The sequence below is a fragment of the Erinaceus europaeus genome, chromosome 10 (assembly GCF_950295315.1).
Source record: "Erinaceus europaeus chromosome 10, mEriEur2.1, whole genome shotgun sequence".
Classification (NCBI taxonomy): Eukaryota; Metazoa; Chordata; class Mammalia; order Eulipotyphla; family Erinaceidae; genus Erinaceus; species Erinaceus europaeus.
In genome coordinates, this window is record NC_080171.1 from 123364172 (window position 1) to 123380205 (window position 16034).

General features: G+C 43.9%; 1 protein-coding gene across 4 annotated transcripts in view; it reads left to right on the plus strand.

Annotated features, from left to right (window-relative positions):
* The window catches only part of MYOM1 (myomesin 1), a 147296-nt gene that overhangs the window by 37300 nt on the left and 93962 nt on the right, over positions 1-16034 (plus strand). For all 4 annotated transcript variants that reach the window (XM_060200717.1, XM_060200716.1, XM_060200715.1 and 1 more), the window contains 3 exons: positions 2900-3037; positions 5600-5831; positions 7112-7269. In XM_060200717.1, the coding sequence (XP_060056700.1) occupies positions 2900-3037; positions 5600-5831; positions 7112-7269 (528 nt within the window). The remainder of the gene's footprint in view (positions 1-2899; positions 3038-5599; positions 5832-7111; positions 7270-16034) is intronic.

The following is a 16034-nucleotide window of genomic DNA, read 5'->3' on the forward strand; positions in this document are numbered from 1 at the left end:
GTGTTTTACTGGTCAGACCTTTCTAGAACACATAGCAAGTCTGTGTTCACATGAGGAGTCACTCAGGTCCTCCACGGTATTGATTTTTACATCATGATCGTCCACAAACTTTGGAAAGTTGTTAAAAAAAAGAAATAAAATGTTACTTAACTTTGAACATAGAAATAATGGGGGGTACCCACAGTCATAAACAGAAGGAAAAAGGTTTTTTTTTCAGTCTATATCAAGTTGGTTTTTTATTTAGATAATCTTAAGTTATTTATTTTTATTTCCTTATTGGGGAATTAATGTTTTATATTTGACAGTAAATACAGTAGTTTGTACATGCATAACATTTCTCAGTTTTCCATATAACAATACAACCCCCACTAAGTCCTCTGTCATCCTTCTTGGACCTGAATTCTCCCCCCACACGTACCCCAGAGTCTTTTACTTTGGTGCAATACGCCAACTCAAGTTCAGGTTCTACTTGTGTTTTCTCTTCTGATCTTGTTGAGAAAAGGTATTTTTATTCCTACTTAAAAAGTTTTTTGTTTAGGGTTTAAATGTTCTACTTTTGCTTAGGGTTTAAATGTTCTACTTCAGGGTCGTGCTTTTCCAGTGCAGTCACTGGCACTCGGGTGTGACTTCATTCTGCACCAGGACCCCATAGTTCCCTTCCACCCTCCTCCCCTTCTTCACCAATGCTCCATGCAGTTCACGTTTCACTTTGTTTTCTCCCTCCCTGACCCGATTTATGAAGTCCTGTTAAGCAGCTATTTTTTGTTCTCACCATGGCTTTACCTCTTTGGGATAACATTTTCAGATAGAAAGAAACAGAGGGGGAGCTGGGCGGTAGCGCAGCAGGTTAAGCACACATGGCACAAACTGCAAGGACCGGCATAAGGATCCCGGTTCGAGCCCCAGGTTCCCCACCTGCAAGGGGGTCGCTTCACAAGTGGTCAAGCAGGTCTGCAGGTGTCTGTCTTTTTCTCCTTCTCTCTGTCTTCCCCTCCTCTCTCCATTTCTCTCTGTCCTAGCCAACAACAATAACAGCTGTGACAACAATGACAATAACAACTACAACAAGTGCAACAATAAGGACAACAAAATGGGAAAAATGTCCTCCAGGAGTAATGGATTCGTAGTGCAGGCACTGAGCCCAGCAATAACCCTGGAGGCAAAAAAGGAAGGAAGGAAGGAAGAGACATCTCAGAACTTCATTAAACATTTTGTTTTGTGTTATGTTTAAGAACTCTGAGACCCACTTGAAAATTATAGTTCCTCTTATTTTTTCTAAGAGTTTTTATAATTTTAGTTTTTACACTTAGAAATATGATACACTTTGAAGTAATTTTTGTGTTGGTATTGAGTAAAGTTCTAGATACATCATTTCACATATAAACAGAAATTGTCCCTTTACCATTGTTGGAAAGAGTATTATCTACTGCTTGCATTCTTTTTTTTTTTTTTAAGACTTTATTTATTTATAATGAAAAAGGTAGGAGGAGAGAGAGAAAGACCCAGACATCACTCTGGTATATGCACTGCTGGGGATCGAACTCAGGACTTCATGCTTGAGAGTCCAATTATTTATCCACTGCCATTTCCTGGACCACTACCCTTTAAATTCTTTGGCACCTTCATAAAAAAAATCAGTTGACTTTAAATATGAAGCCATATTTATTTATTTTTTATTATTTTTTATGAAGCCATATTTATTGATTCCCAATTCTGTTCCATAGCTCTATAGTCTGTCTGTATACCACTGGCTACTGTTAATTTACAACAAGTTTTTAAATTGGTAATCATAAGCCCTCAAATTTACTTCTTTAACATAAAACATTTTGTCTCTGGTTCTTATTTCCATGTACATGTTATAATCCTCCTTCCATCACCAAAGAAAAGATCCCAAAGGTCAACAAACATGAAAAAATGCTCTAAGTCATTGATTGCCAGAGAGATGCAATAAAGACAGTAATGAGATACCACTTCACTCCTGTAAGAATGTCACACATCAGAAAGTATAGCAACAACAAATGCTGGAGAGGTTGTGGGGACAAAGGAACCCTCCTGCTCTACTGGTGGGAATGTCAACTGGTCCATCCCCTGTGGGGAGCAGTCTGGAGAACCCTCTCAAGGCTAAATATGAAATTATCCTTCACCCTGCAATTCCTCACCTGGGACAGATCCTAAGGAACCCAACACACCCATCGGAAAAGATCTGTGTGCACGTACGTTCTTGAAGCTTCCTCTGTAGGTGAGGACTGGGGGGTTGAACCCGGGTCCTTAGGCAAGGTAACATGTGCACTTACCCAGGTGCACCGCTGCCCAGCCCCTCTGGCTGCTTTCCAGATTCCCTCTGGTTTTTGTTTTAGCTGTGTGATAGGATTTACATGGTGTGTGTGTCTTTAGGTATATGCTGCTTGGGCTTGTTGAACATCTTTAATCCATATATTGATATTTACATCTAATTTGGATAATTTGAGGTTATTATTTCTTCTTCTTTTTTTTTTCTATCCTTTTTCTTTCTCCTCTTACTAGAACTGATGAAATTCATGCATTGGTGTATATATATGTATATATATATATTTGCATTTAGACTCAAGCTTTTTCTATTTTATTCTATTTTATTTGGGCGTTAATGATTTACAGTTCAGTCTCTAACATGTAGGTACAGCCTCTCCTCTCTCCTTGATGGCTGTCTTGGAACCACAATAATAAATCCATGTTTCTTTTATGTCTATATAATGTGAAGCACGTGCTTTCTCACGCCACTGCAGCTCTCAAGAGAAAAGATGCTTGTAGTATCAGAGATCTAGGATGCGGTGAACTGTCCCCACTTTAAGACTTTCTTTTAAATGTATTGTGACTTTTCGGTGACTTTTGGTTACTGTCTAACATTAGGATTCTGTTTCAGACTTGCGGATTCCAGCTTTACGTTAGATTATTCATCCAAGTTGAGTCCCCAAACAAAGAGAGCCAAAAAGAGCCTTCTGTCTGAGGATGAGAAAGAAAACTTGCCGGGTGACTATCTGGTGCCCATTTTCTCTGGACGGTGCGTAAGTCTTCTCTCTGTCTCTCCCTGGCTTGGCTGGAAAGTGAAAAGAAAAATGTTATCAACTAATAATAGCAGCTGACATTTCTGTGCTGATTGACAAAGACCTGAGAAATCTTGGAAATGTGTGCTTAGAGAGATGTGTCCATAGTGAAGACCTGTGTCCTCGCTTAAGAGGACTAGATGACAAATGATTCAACTTGAACTCCAACCAGAAGAGTGTTGGGTGCTAGTGAGCAACACAGAGCCCCCGTGTGATAGAGCGGTGCGAAAGTTTAAAACACAACACAGAGCCCCCGTGTGATAGAGCGGTGCGGAAGTTTAAAACACAACACAGAGCCCCCGTGTGATAGAGCGGTGCGAAAGTTTAAAACACAACACAGAGCCCCCGTGTGATAGAGCGGTGCGGAAGTTTAAAACACAACATGCTGAGTGAACTAAAAAAAGTCAGGTGAGAGGTTTAGGTAGATGGAAATTATTATGGTTGCCAGGTAATTCTAATTCTTATTTGCTAAGAAGACAATCTTTTAAATATTTTATTACGTATTCATTGGACAGAGACAGAGAATTGTAGAGAGGGAGGGAGTAAAGAGGGAGAGGAGAGAGAGAGAAACACCTGTAGGAATGCTTCTCTGCTTGTCCCCTGCAGTGGGGACTGGGGGTTTGAACTCAGGTCCTTGTGCGTTATAGCTTGCATGCTCAGTGGGGTGTGTGTGCCACCACCCAGCCCGAATTCTAGCATTCTGAACATTAATCTCAGCTCACGTTCCATCATAAACTGCTACGTTAGGCACAGCACTTGTGACTGTGCCCGCCCATGAGCTAACTGATGGGGTATAACGGAAAAGCATCGTTTCCTCTCCTTGTGCACCACATGTGAGCTGTATCACTCATGCGCAGTACTCGAGCATGCTCATGCGCACACAGACGTATGCACACATGACCCTTACTCTCTTAGAAACCAGAGGGGCTGGGTGTTGGCACAGCTGGTGCAGCGCACAGTTAGCAGGCGGCAGAGGACAGAGGCTCAAGTCTCCATCTCCACCCACAGAGGGGAGCTTCCTGAGTGGAGGAGCAGTGCGACAGCTGTCTCTTGCTGTCTCCCTCTCTCCCTCTCCTCTTTCTCTGTTTCTGTTTGTGTCTATCAAATAAAAAGGAAATGGCCACCAGGAGTGGTGGATTCAGTGTGCAGGTATTGAGCCCTAGAGATAGCATTGATGGGAGACAGAGGGAGAGAGAAAGAGGGAGAGGGAGAGGGAGAGGGAGAGGGAGAGGGAGAGGGAGAGGGAGAGGGAGAGGGAGAGAGAGAGAGAGAGAGAGAGAGAGGAGATCCCTCATGGACACAGAGTTTTGTTTTTTTTTATATTTATTTTATTTATTTATTCCCTTTTGTTGCCCTTGTTCTTTTATTGTTGTAGTTATTATTGTTGTTGTCATTGTTGGATAGGACAGAGAGAAATGGAGAGAGGAGGGGAAGACAGAGAGGAGGAGAGAAAGATAGACACCTGCAGACCTGCTTCACCGCTTGTGAAGTGACTCCCCTGCAGGTGGGGAGCCGGGGTTTGAACCGGGATCCTTATGCCGGTCCTTGTGCTTTGCGCCACCTGCGCTTAACCTGCTGCGCTACAGCCCGACCCCCCGGACACAGAGTTTTATACATGCAGCTTCTCTGGGTAAGACATCACAGCAGCTCAGCCACAAAATCCAGTCAAGAACACAGTCTTTTCCTCAGGCTCACTGGCACAGAAACGAAGTTATTTGCTATAGAGTAATTTTTTAAAAAGATTTTATTTATTTATTTATGAGAAAGATAGGGGAGAGAGAGAAAGAACCAGACATCACTCTGGTACATGTGCTGCCAGGGATTGAACTCAGGATCACATGCTTGAAAGTCTAGTGCCTTAGCCACTGCGCAACCTCCTGGACCACTAGAGTAATTTTTTAAAGCAGAGATAGAAGCAGATCCGGGACCTCACCCATGCTCCGCACTGCCGAGTTGCTGCCTCAGCCCGGTTTGCACTGTGCGCTTGTTAAAAGGTAGAGGTAGAGAGAGGCCAGGGCGTCACTCTTGCATCCACATCATTCCCTTGAATAGTCCCTAACGCTCTCAGGTGAGGTAAGGAATCCTACCTGAGACCTTACACAAGGACCATACACTGCCGCTGAGCCACTGGATCTGCCCAGGACGAATCATATTGAAATGCTCCAGGGGAGCTAGTGAGATAATCCCGGGCACGTGGCCGATGTCCTTAAGCTTTGTGACTACAGGTCTCTATAGCAGTGACACAGCTTTCCGTATAGGGCCATCAGGGAGCTCAAATGAGCCGGTCGTGCAGAAATCACAGGACTGTGATGTGCACTGTTGCTTCTGTCATCATTTGTTAGGGGTAGATCAACGCCACACGTGATGAGCTAGCTCCTGCTTTACCAGATTTTTCTATGCTGGGTTTTCTCTGGGCATGGCCCACAACGACAGAGGTATGCTACTCTGAGCTTAGCAATGTCAGGCAATCTTATCACTGCCACACATGATTTGCACATTCTGCTGTCATTGTCTTTTAGTCAAATGCATGTCAGTGGAATCACAGGCACAGAAGAAGAAAGAATTAAAGAAGCTGCCGCCTATATAGCCCAGAGGAATCTTCTTGCTAGTGAAGAAGGGATCACATCAAGCAAACAGTCCACAGTCTCCAAACAGTCTACGAGCACATTTCAGCAGGAAGAAACTTTTGAGAAGAAGTCCAGGAAAGTCGCAGTTCGAGAAAAAGCAGAACGCCTGTCGTTGAGGAAAACTGTAAGAAAAGACGGTGTGCTTGGACAAGTAGCCGTGCGTGCAGGAATGAATGCCTGCGAGCATGTGGTGGAGGGGGAGAGTTAGCTGTTTTACACGGGGACATTTGGGTCGTTTGTAGACAAAATAAAGAGACAGACATCAAAAATGTATACATCAAACAGAAACAAATTCAGTGGTTTTAAACCCCATGAAATTTTAGGTTTATATAGATTAAGGTCTCAGAGTCCTTTCTATTTTCTTGCCACCAGAGATACCACTGGAGTTCAGTGCCTGCACAGTGACTCCATTCCTACATGTGGCCTTTTTTTATCTTTTTAACCAGAGCACTGCTCAGCTCTGGCTTATGGTGCTGCGGGGGACTGAACTTAGACTTCAGAACCTCAGGCATCAGCGTCTCTTTGCTGGTATCACCGTATGCTGTGTCCCCCACCACCTTGTTTTTCTTTTCACAGAGAAGGAAGGACACTTTCAGCACTGCTCCGCCACTTGTAAAGCATTTCCTTTGCAGATGGGGACGTGGGGCTTGAACACAGATCTGTATACTCTACCAGATGTGCCACCCCGGATCCCCCATTTCAGATTATCTTGGGAAACCCACTTTCAGGGGTCAGGGAAGTAGACAGCTGTAGAGCACATGCCTGGCATGGTTGAGGCCTCCTGGCGCTGCATCGGCAGGCAGAGCAGTGCTCTCGTCTTTTTGTCAGCCGGACTATCTGCCCGTCTCTCAGTGGCCCCCAGTGCACATGTAGAAGGAAGACCGAGTTGGGTGGTCGGGTTAGTGTGCAGACACCTACTGTGGGGAGATAAGGAATTGCACATATGTGGTGACTGTCTTGTAAACCACTGGTTCCCTCTAATAAAGTAAGTTTTCGAAAAAAACCCCAAAAAAACCGAAAAACCACCTGCAGAGACTGAAATATGTTGCTTAGGCATTAAGTGTTTTAAAATGTAAAACCAAAACCAAAACCTAAGTACTCCTGCTTTGAAACAGGATGAGGAGAGTGCCTTTGATACGAACACAATGGCAAAACATCAAGTGAAAAAGTGACAGCACGGACGTCTGTGTGCTATTTCCTCTTTGCTTTCAGATGTTCACTTACTTTTCAGAGAAAGGAACCGGGACACAGCTCAGCTCGGCATATGGTGGTGGAAGGGATTGAACCTGGGGCCTTTGGGCCTCAGACATACAGAGTTTTCAGATGGGGGTCATATCCGGCTCCTTCCACTTGTTCTTTCTGTAGCATAGGCTACTTTGAGTTTGTGACATCTGTCTTTTTCAGCTAGAAGAAGTTGAGGCCTATCACAGAAAGCTGAATGAGGACAGCCTTCTCCACTCTCCAGAGTTTGTCATTGAGCCTCGCTCCCACACTGTGTGGGAGAAAGAAAGTGTCAAGTTGCACTGTTCTGTGTCAGGCTGGCCAGAACCCCGTCTCACATGGTATGTTATTTTATGAAAACTACTTGTTGAATCATTAAACGAAGTAAAAGTTCTCTCTAGTGAACATATATGTCATCGTCATTATGCAACAGTCAAAGGAAACATGCACAAGTGTGGACAAACTTTCTTCTTCTTGGTTTATTGCTGTGGTTATTATTATTGTTGTTGTTGTTATTGATGTCGTCGTTGTTAGATAGGACAGAGAGAAATGGAGAGAGGATGGGACGACAGAGAGGGGGAGAGAAAGACAGACACCTGCAGACCTGCTTCACCGCCTGGGAAGCGACTCCCCTGCAGGTGGGGAGCCGGGGGCTCGAACCGGGATCCTTACTCCGGTCCTTGCGCTTTGCGCCACATACGCTTAACCCAACTCCCAAGCTTTTCTTAAATAATGAAGAACGGTTGCTGGGAAAATGTTTTATGTACAGGAAGAAAGGCTAGTCTGGTGTGTATTATGGTGCATAATAAACTCATTCTGTGAGTGGGTCTTTATCTATATAAAGTGTCATGACCTAATAAACATATTTACATGCAAAGAAACTTGGGGGCTGGGCAGTGGTGCACCTGGTCACACACACAACTATGTGCCAGAAACCAGGTTCGACCTCCCCACCTGTAAGGGGAGGCTTCACAAGTGATGAAAGCAAGTGCTGCTGGTGCCTCTTTGTCTCTATCTTCCCCTCCCCTCTGAATTTTTTGTCTCTATCAAATAAAGAAAAGAAAAAGGAAAAAGGTCACTAGCATGGTGGATTCATGTGCAGGCACTAAATCCCAGGAATAATCCTAATAATAATAATAATAATAATAATAGAAAGTATGTCTATATAATTGCTAGGTATCATAAAAATTCAATAAAAATTCCTTCCACTACAATATGGGCATTGTTTAGTAACCAGAGCAACGTTGCCCCCTTTTTTTTAAATAAAAAATTTATTATCTTTATTTATTGGATAGAGAGAGCCAGAAATTGAGAGGGAAGGGAGAGACAGAGAGACACCTGCAGCCCTGCTTCACCACTTGTGAGGCTTTCCCCATGCAGGTGGGGGCTAGGGGAGTGAACCTGGGTCCTTGCACACAGTAATGTGTATTCAGGTGCGCCACCACTGGCCCCCAGTGTTGCCCTTATTAAAATAATTAAAGGCCAGGGAAACAGCTCTGCAATTGAAGCAACAGACTTTAATACTTAACAGTGGCACAGTATTGTAGTAACTCTTTTTTTAAAAAAAAATTTTCTTTCTTTATTTATTTATTTATTCCCTTTTGTTGCCCTTGTTGTTTTATTGTTGTAGTTATTATTGTTGTTGTCGTTGTTGGATAGGACAGAGAGAAATGGAGAGAGGAGGTGAAGACAGAGGGGGAGAGAAAGACAGACACCTGCAGACCTGCTTCACCGCCTGTGAAGGGACTCCCCTGCAGGTGGGAGCCGGGGGCTCAAACTGGGATCCTTATGCCGGTCCTTAAGCTTTGCACCACATGCACTTAACCCACTGCGCCACCACCCGACTCCCTTGTAGTATCTCTTATCTCTCTGCCCTCTCTCTCTCCAATTCTGTCTGGAGATGAAAAGGAAAAAAATACTCCACTGGGACCAGTGGAATCATGTAGGCATGAGACCTTGGTGGACAAAAGAAAAGAACTGGTGGAAAGTTAAGTAAATAGTTCACTATGATTTTCTACAGACGGAAGCTCTTGCATATTTGGACAGAAAATTGGCTGCAGCAGTAAATAAGGTCATATCTAGATTTTCTGTGGCTTGAAGTTTATATAGTTTGGGAGTCACTCTACAAAACATATCAAGAAAGCTGGTAGCATAAACTTGGCCTAGATCCTTATAGTAGCTGTGCTGGCAACAGAGCCTGGGACTTGAGCTTCCTCTGCTCAAGGTGAAATCTCTTCTGGCAATTAATTTCTACTTGGTATTAGTGTACCTTCTACTTGGTATTAGTGAGCAATTTTTTTTTCTAGTTCAGTGCTGGGGACTGAACCTGGGACCTCAGAGCCTCAGGCTTGAAAAATCCCTGGCGTGGTCTGGGAGGTGGCGCAGTGGATAAAGCACTGGATTCTCAAGCATGAGGTCCCAAGTTCAATCCCCAGCAGCATATGTACCAGAGTGATGTCTGGTTCTTTCTCTCTCCTCCTATCTTTCTTATTAATAAATAAATTCTTTTTAAAAAAAAAAAGAAAAGAAAATCCCTGGCATAACCACTATGCAGACCCAACCCCACATGTTGCCTTTTAAGAAATAACTACTAAACGAAAGTCTCATTTATTTACAATATTGTTACTACATGTGCTGTACATTCTTCTCTTCAGTGAGCAGGAAACCCACAACCCAAATAAGAACCAAGCTTTTTAGTGCTTATCTCACTGACTTTTAAACCCTTTTGGTACTACAGTTTCCAGGTAATGGCACTGAGTGCAAGAATAAGAGAAATACAGCATACATTTGAACTTCATAGATTCAATAACTTGAGCAACATGAATTTGAATTCCATGAGTTTGCTTATACCCGGATTTTCTATAAATAGGTGATGTGAACTTACAGTATCAGCGAACAGTATATTTATATATACACATATGTAAATAGATTCTTTCTTGCTTATGATTTCTTTTGAAATTTTATTGTAGGAATACAGTTCGTAACACATAACTTCCAAGACATCGTTAATGCACAGTTACTGCTATAGGAAGGTTCCAGGTCAACAGCAGACTGTTGGTAGTTATGCTTACGGGCAACTGAAAGCTATATGTGGGAATTTTCAACTGCATGGAGGTCCCAGATTCCCTTCCTGTTAAAGGCCCAGCTTTAATTAGGAAGGGCCTCTCTGAATAGAAAAAGATCAGCCACAGGGATAAATCTGTAGGCGTGCTTGGGGCAGTCTCGCAGTATCTGCTTTAGCAGTTGAGAGTGGTCATGTCTTCTCAAAGGCATACGTGGCCCAGGGCTCAGCTCCCTCATAGCCCTTTCCAAAAGGCTTTGGCTCCAAGTTTCCAGTCCCTGCAATGCAACAAAGGACACGAACAGACAGCAGCTGCTCTTTCACCAGCCCATATTCCTGACCACGTCAATGTGAATGCTCCTGGGTAATCTGGAGGGCACCCAGAGAGTGCGAAGGGCCAGGACCCTGGGTCACTCGTCAGTCCTCACAGGTGAAATGACTCTCAGAAACTCAGAGCACAGCGCGCAATGGCTGCGAGCAGTCGAGTTTGTGCAGACAGTAGTGTGTGCAGCCTGTTTCTTGCACAGGATGCCCTGAAGGACCTTGGACATAGCCCTTCCCACTGAAATATTCATTTCATGCCTGACCACTTGTGTCCCCAAACTTAGTCCAAACATGTATGTGGGTGTATTTGGAAATCCCCAGGGCATGGTAGCCAGGCTCCATATTGACTAGGTGCTCAGGTCCATCTGCACCAAGCTGCAGGACAGGAGGATGTGACTGACGTTCCACACAGGCCTGGGCTCAAGTCCCCTGGCTGCTAGAAGACCCCTATCTCCAGGAAAAAGAGCTTCACCACCTTTAATGCATTTGAATGCCAAGACCTGGTGGCTGAAAAGGGCTTCCCTGCAGATGGCTGTGGGCTCCAATCCATCCCCAGCCATGGGCCCCGCATAAGCCGTTGGTCCTGTCTCCTGAGAGCCCTAGACATCATGTCCCTTCGTTAATCACACACTAAATCTGTATCCTGTCTGAACACACACACACGCACACATGCACGCACACACGTGCACACACGTGCACACACATATGCACACACGCACGTGTGCGCACACACACGCACACAGACGCACATACAGATGCACACACATGCACACAGACACACACACATGCACACAGACACACACCCACACGCACACACCCCCACACATGCACGAACACAAACACACATGCACACACATACGCACACACAGACGCACACACGCGCACATGTACACACAAACACACACACGCACACACACGCACATGCACACACAAACACACACGCACACACATGCACACACACACACACACACACACACACACACACACACACACACACACACACGGCTACTTAGGCTTTGGGTTCATTAGAGAAACCAGCTGCAGAAGACGCTGCTGTAGCGCCAGTGAGACAAACCATGGCACAGAGCACTTTGTCAGCACAGAAGGAGATAGACGTGTGGAGCAGAAACCAGCTGCTTTGGTGAAGAGGCTCCCTCAGCTAGTGGCTTTCCCAGGAGGTCACAGGCTGGTCTAAGGGTGGGTGATCTTTCTGCATTCTGGAACTTGCCTGAAGAAGCCCTGGAATGGTAAGGACCCAGCAAAGCCACTGGCTGCGAACAGGAGCTGGCTCGAATGCCAACAAGCTTAGGAACGGCGGCAGCCTCACGGCTAAAATCTTTTTAGTACAGTGAAGGTCATCAGCTGATAGTTCAAACACTCCACATGGACGTTCAAAAGAATGGACCACATCTGAATGTCCATAAGACTTACAGAAATCTTTAGTAAATGATCCCAGGGTATGGACTACTCCCCAACATTAGTTTATGGTTGGTCGGTTTGGAATTTCACTTTCCAAAAATAAATGAACTATCAAATATATACAGAGCAAACAGAAAATGTTTTCTCTCCTGACTTAATGCTTTACTAGTTTGAGGAGTTTCCTGTTTACCCTCATTCTTTCTAATATTTCCCATCATGAAAAGACATTGAATCTTATCAAAGGCTTTCTCGGAATTTACTGAAGTGCTCATGTGTGTTTTGTTTATTGACTTGTGTATATTGAACCAGCCTGCACTCCTGGGATAAATCCTATCTGGTCATGGTGTACCATCTTTTAAATGCACTATTGTACCTGATTTACTAGAATTGTATTTAATTTCTTAGCATCCATGTTCACCAGAGGTATTGGTCTGTAATTTTGTTTTATTGTTGTGTCATGCCCATTTTTGATATCAGGGAGGTGTTGACTTCATAGAAGGTGTCAGAGAATATCCCTGTGCCCTTGGTATTTTGGAAGAACTTGAAAGGTATAGTTACTAGCTCCTCCTGAAAAATTTATAGAGTTCACTTGTGGAAGGAACCATCTGGTCCTGGACTTTTGTTGTTGGAGAGTTTTTTTTAAAAATAGTCTTTCTTTTTTTATTATTATCTTTATTTATAAATTTATAAAGATAGCCAGAAATTGAGAGGGTAGGGGGAGATAAAGAGGGAGAGACACCTGCAGCCCTGCTTCACCACTTGCAAAGCGTTTCCACTGCAGGTGGGGACCAGGGGCTCAAACCTGGGTTCTCGTGCGCTGTAACATGTGCGCTCAACCGGGTGCGCCACCACCTGCCCCCTTTTTATTTTCTTTCCTTTATCTATCTATCTATCTATCTATCTATCTATCTATCTATCTATCTATCTATCTATTTTACCAGCACACTGTTCAGCTCTGGCTTCTGGTGGTGCAAGGGTTTGAACTTTGACTTTGAAACCCCAGGTGTGAGAGTCTCTGTATATCCATTATATTGTCTCCCCAGCCCTTAATATTGTCTGAGTGTCTTTGATTGTAATTATTCTGTTTGCTTTCCAGTTACCCCTGTTTCAGTCTCAGGAGGTTATATGCTTCTAAGAACTCACCTATCCTTTCCAGCTTCTCTAGTTTGGTGGCATATAGCTGTTCACTGAAGCCTCAGCTGCTATTTTGGATTTCTACTGTGATCTTTCCCTTTTTTGTTTACAGTATATGATTCATTTGGGTTTTCTTCTCCTCACCCCTTTTGTTTTTTTAGTGAGTCTGTTCAGGAGAATCTCATTTTTTTTGTTTTTAAATCTTTTAAAAATATTTATATTTATTTATTATTGGATAGAGACAGAGAGGAATTGAGAGGGAAGGGAGAAATAGAGAGGGAGAGAGACAGAGACACCTGTAGCCCTGCTTCACCAATCATGAAGCTTTCCCCCTGCAGGTGGGGACTGGGGACGTGAACCTGCATCTTTGCACACTGTAATGTGTGTGATTAACCAGGTGCACCACTGCCTGGCTTCTGGTTTGTCAATTTTTTTTATCCTTTGAAAGAACCAGCTCTTAGCTTCATTGATTGTTTTTTTTCTTTTTTTTTATGTTTATTTACTTCCTTTTGTTGTCCTTGTTATTTTAGTATTGTAGTTATTATTGTTGTTATTGATGTTGTCGTTGTTGGGTAGGACAGAGAGAAATGGAGAGAGGAGGGGAAGACAGAGAGGGGGAGAGAAAGACAGACACCTGCAGACCTGCTTCACCGCCGCAGTTGGGGAGCCAGGGGCTCGAACCTGGATCCTTGTGCCGGTCCTTGTGCTTTGTGCCACGTGCGCTTAACCCACTGCGTCACCGCCTGACTCCCGATTATTTGTTCTCAATGTCATTTATTCCCACTCTAGTTCTTATCATTTTGCTCCTTCTGCTTGTTTGGATTTCCATTCTTTTTCTAAATCCTTGAGGTGTGAAGGTGAGCTGTTTGTTTGAATGATTTATTTCCTGCCGTGTTCCTGCATGGCTATGACTTTCTCTCTTAGTACTGCTTTAGCTGCGTCCCCCTCCAGGGTTGTCACTGGAGCTCGGTGCCTGCACCACAAATCAACTGCTTCGGAGGCCTTTTTTTTTTTTTTTTTTCTTTCCACTTTATCGGATAGGACAGAGAAATCAAGAGAGGAAGGGGAGATAGAGGGGTAGAAAAAGACACCTGCAGACCTGCTTCACCGCCTGTGAAGTGTCCCCCTCAAACCCCATTGTTGCTGGGGTCCTTGTGCTTAGTACTGTGTGTGCTTAGCCCAGTGTGCCACCACCCGGCTCCCTTGTGTCTTTATTTTCATCTGTTTCTAGGAACGTCTAAATTTTCTCTTGGGCTCAGTAGTTAGTAAGTACTGTACCACTGAGTTCCATGTTCTGGGTTTTTCTCTAATTTTCTGCTTGTTGCTGACTGTTAGTGTAATTCCACTGTGGTCTGAGAAGACGCTTGGAATGAGTCTCCTGTTTCTGGACTTAGAGATGCTAGTGCTGTGGTCTAGCATAGGTCTCTCCAGGAGAGCGTTCCACACAGACTCAGGAGGGATGCATATTCTGGCGCTGAAGAGCTCTGAAGATGCCCAGTAGGCCTGCCCTACCCATCTCTTCACTCAGTTTCTTGCCCCCCCTTCTTCCTTTCTTGCCTCCAGGGTTATCTTTGGGGCTTGGTGCTGGCACTGTGGATCTGCTGCTCCTATCAGATAGGATAGAGAGAGGGAGGGAGATAGAGAGGGAGAGAGTAAGACACCTGCAGATCTGCTCCTATTGGATAGGACAGAGAGAGGGGAGGGAGATAGAAAGGGAGAGATAAAGACACCTGCAGATAGATCTGCTTCACCACGTGTGAAGCGTCCCCACCCCCGGAGGTGGGGAGTGGGGGCTTGAACCCGGATCCTTGAACAGGTTCTTGCGCTTAGTACTCTGCATTTAGCCAGGCCTCAACCTCTTTATTCCTTATGAATTTTCTGCCGTGTTGATCTGTTTGCTGGAGAGAACGGGAAGATAAGCCCCATACTATTATTGTATTTCTACTGCAGTTCCTTCTTATCTCTCTTATTATTGTATTTTGCTGTACCCTTCATTTGGAGTCTAGATGCTGATTCCTGTGCGCTCCTTTGGCTGACTGACCCCCTGGGCACTATGTCCAATAATGTCTAGCCTTCTCTTTTATTGCTCTAACTCTTTTGAAGTCAGTTATATCAGATACGAGTACAGCTGTCCTCCTTTTTTTTTTTTTTTTTTTTTTTTGAGGTCAATTAGCTTGTATGGTTTTCCATCCTTTCACTTTGAGCCTATTTTTGTCCTGGCTGGTCAAGTGGGTCTCCTGCAGATGGCATATGGTTGGGTCATGTTTCTTGATTCACATTCCTACTCTGTGCTTTTTGATGGGTGACTTCAGATCATTGACATTTAGTGAAATTGCATATTTAAGATATTTCAGTTTCATTGTTTTATATAGGTCTTGGGTGTGTGTGTGTGTGTGTGTTTATAAAAGTTCTAAAAGTTCCTTTTAGAACTTCCTGTAGAGCTGGCCATATTTCTCTGCTTAAAGGAACTACTGAAAACAGACATGGAAACCCTGAACCAGAAGAACTGAGTGTGCGATTTCCTAAATCACCCAGACAGACCCTACAGGGAGCTTGCCAGTTAATAGGCCCCGTTCTGTCGCTTGTCAAAATGAGCAATGTTTGAAATTAAGAGCAGCCAGAAGCTCTCTTTTTATAGGCATCTCTCACCTAGTGGTTCTGTGGCCGGGTTCCCTGTGGCAAGACAGCTGCCTAAGGCTATTTCTGGGCTGGCAAGGGAGCTGCAGTGCTTTCTGTGTGGGTCCATGTCACTATGCCTGGCACACAACTGTAATTCTGTTGAAAATTAATTTTTATTTGTGATTAATAGTCGATTACAAGGATATAAGATCACACCACACTCACAAAGTCCTCTGTCTGCACACTTTCATTTCCCAAAGATAACAAGTCTCAGAAATAGTTTCTTGCTCCCCTCCCCCAAGTTCATGTCAATCAGATCTCTAGATTCCATATGTGAATGAAACTATCTGGTACTTATCTTTCATCTCTTTACTTATTTCACTGGGTATAGTCATCTCCAGTTCTATCCATTTTTGTTCAAAAGGACACAATAACATCTGTTTTGACTGCAGAGTGGTATTCTATGGAGTATATAAGGACACACTAGCATCTGTTTTGACTGCAGAGTAATATTCCATGGAGTATATATGGACGCACTAGCATCCGTTT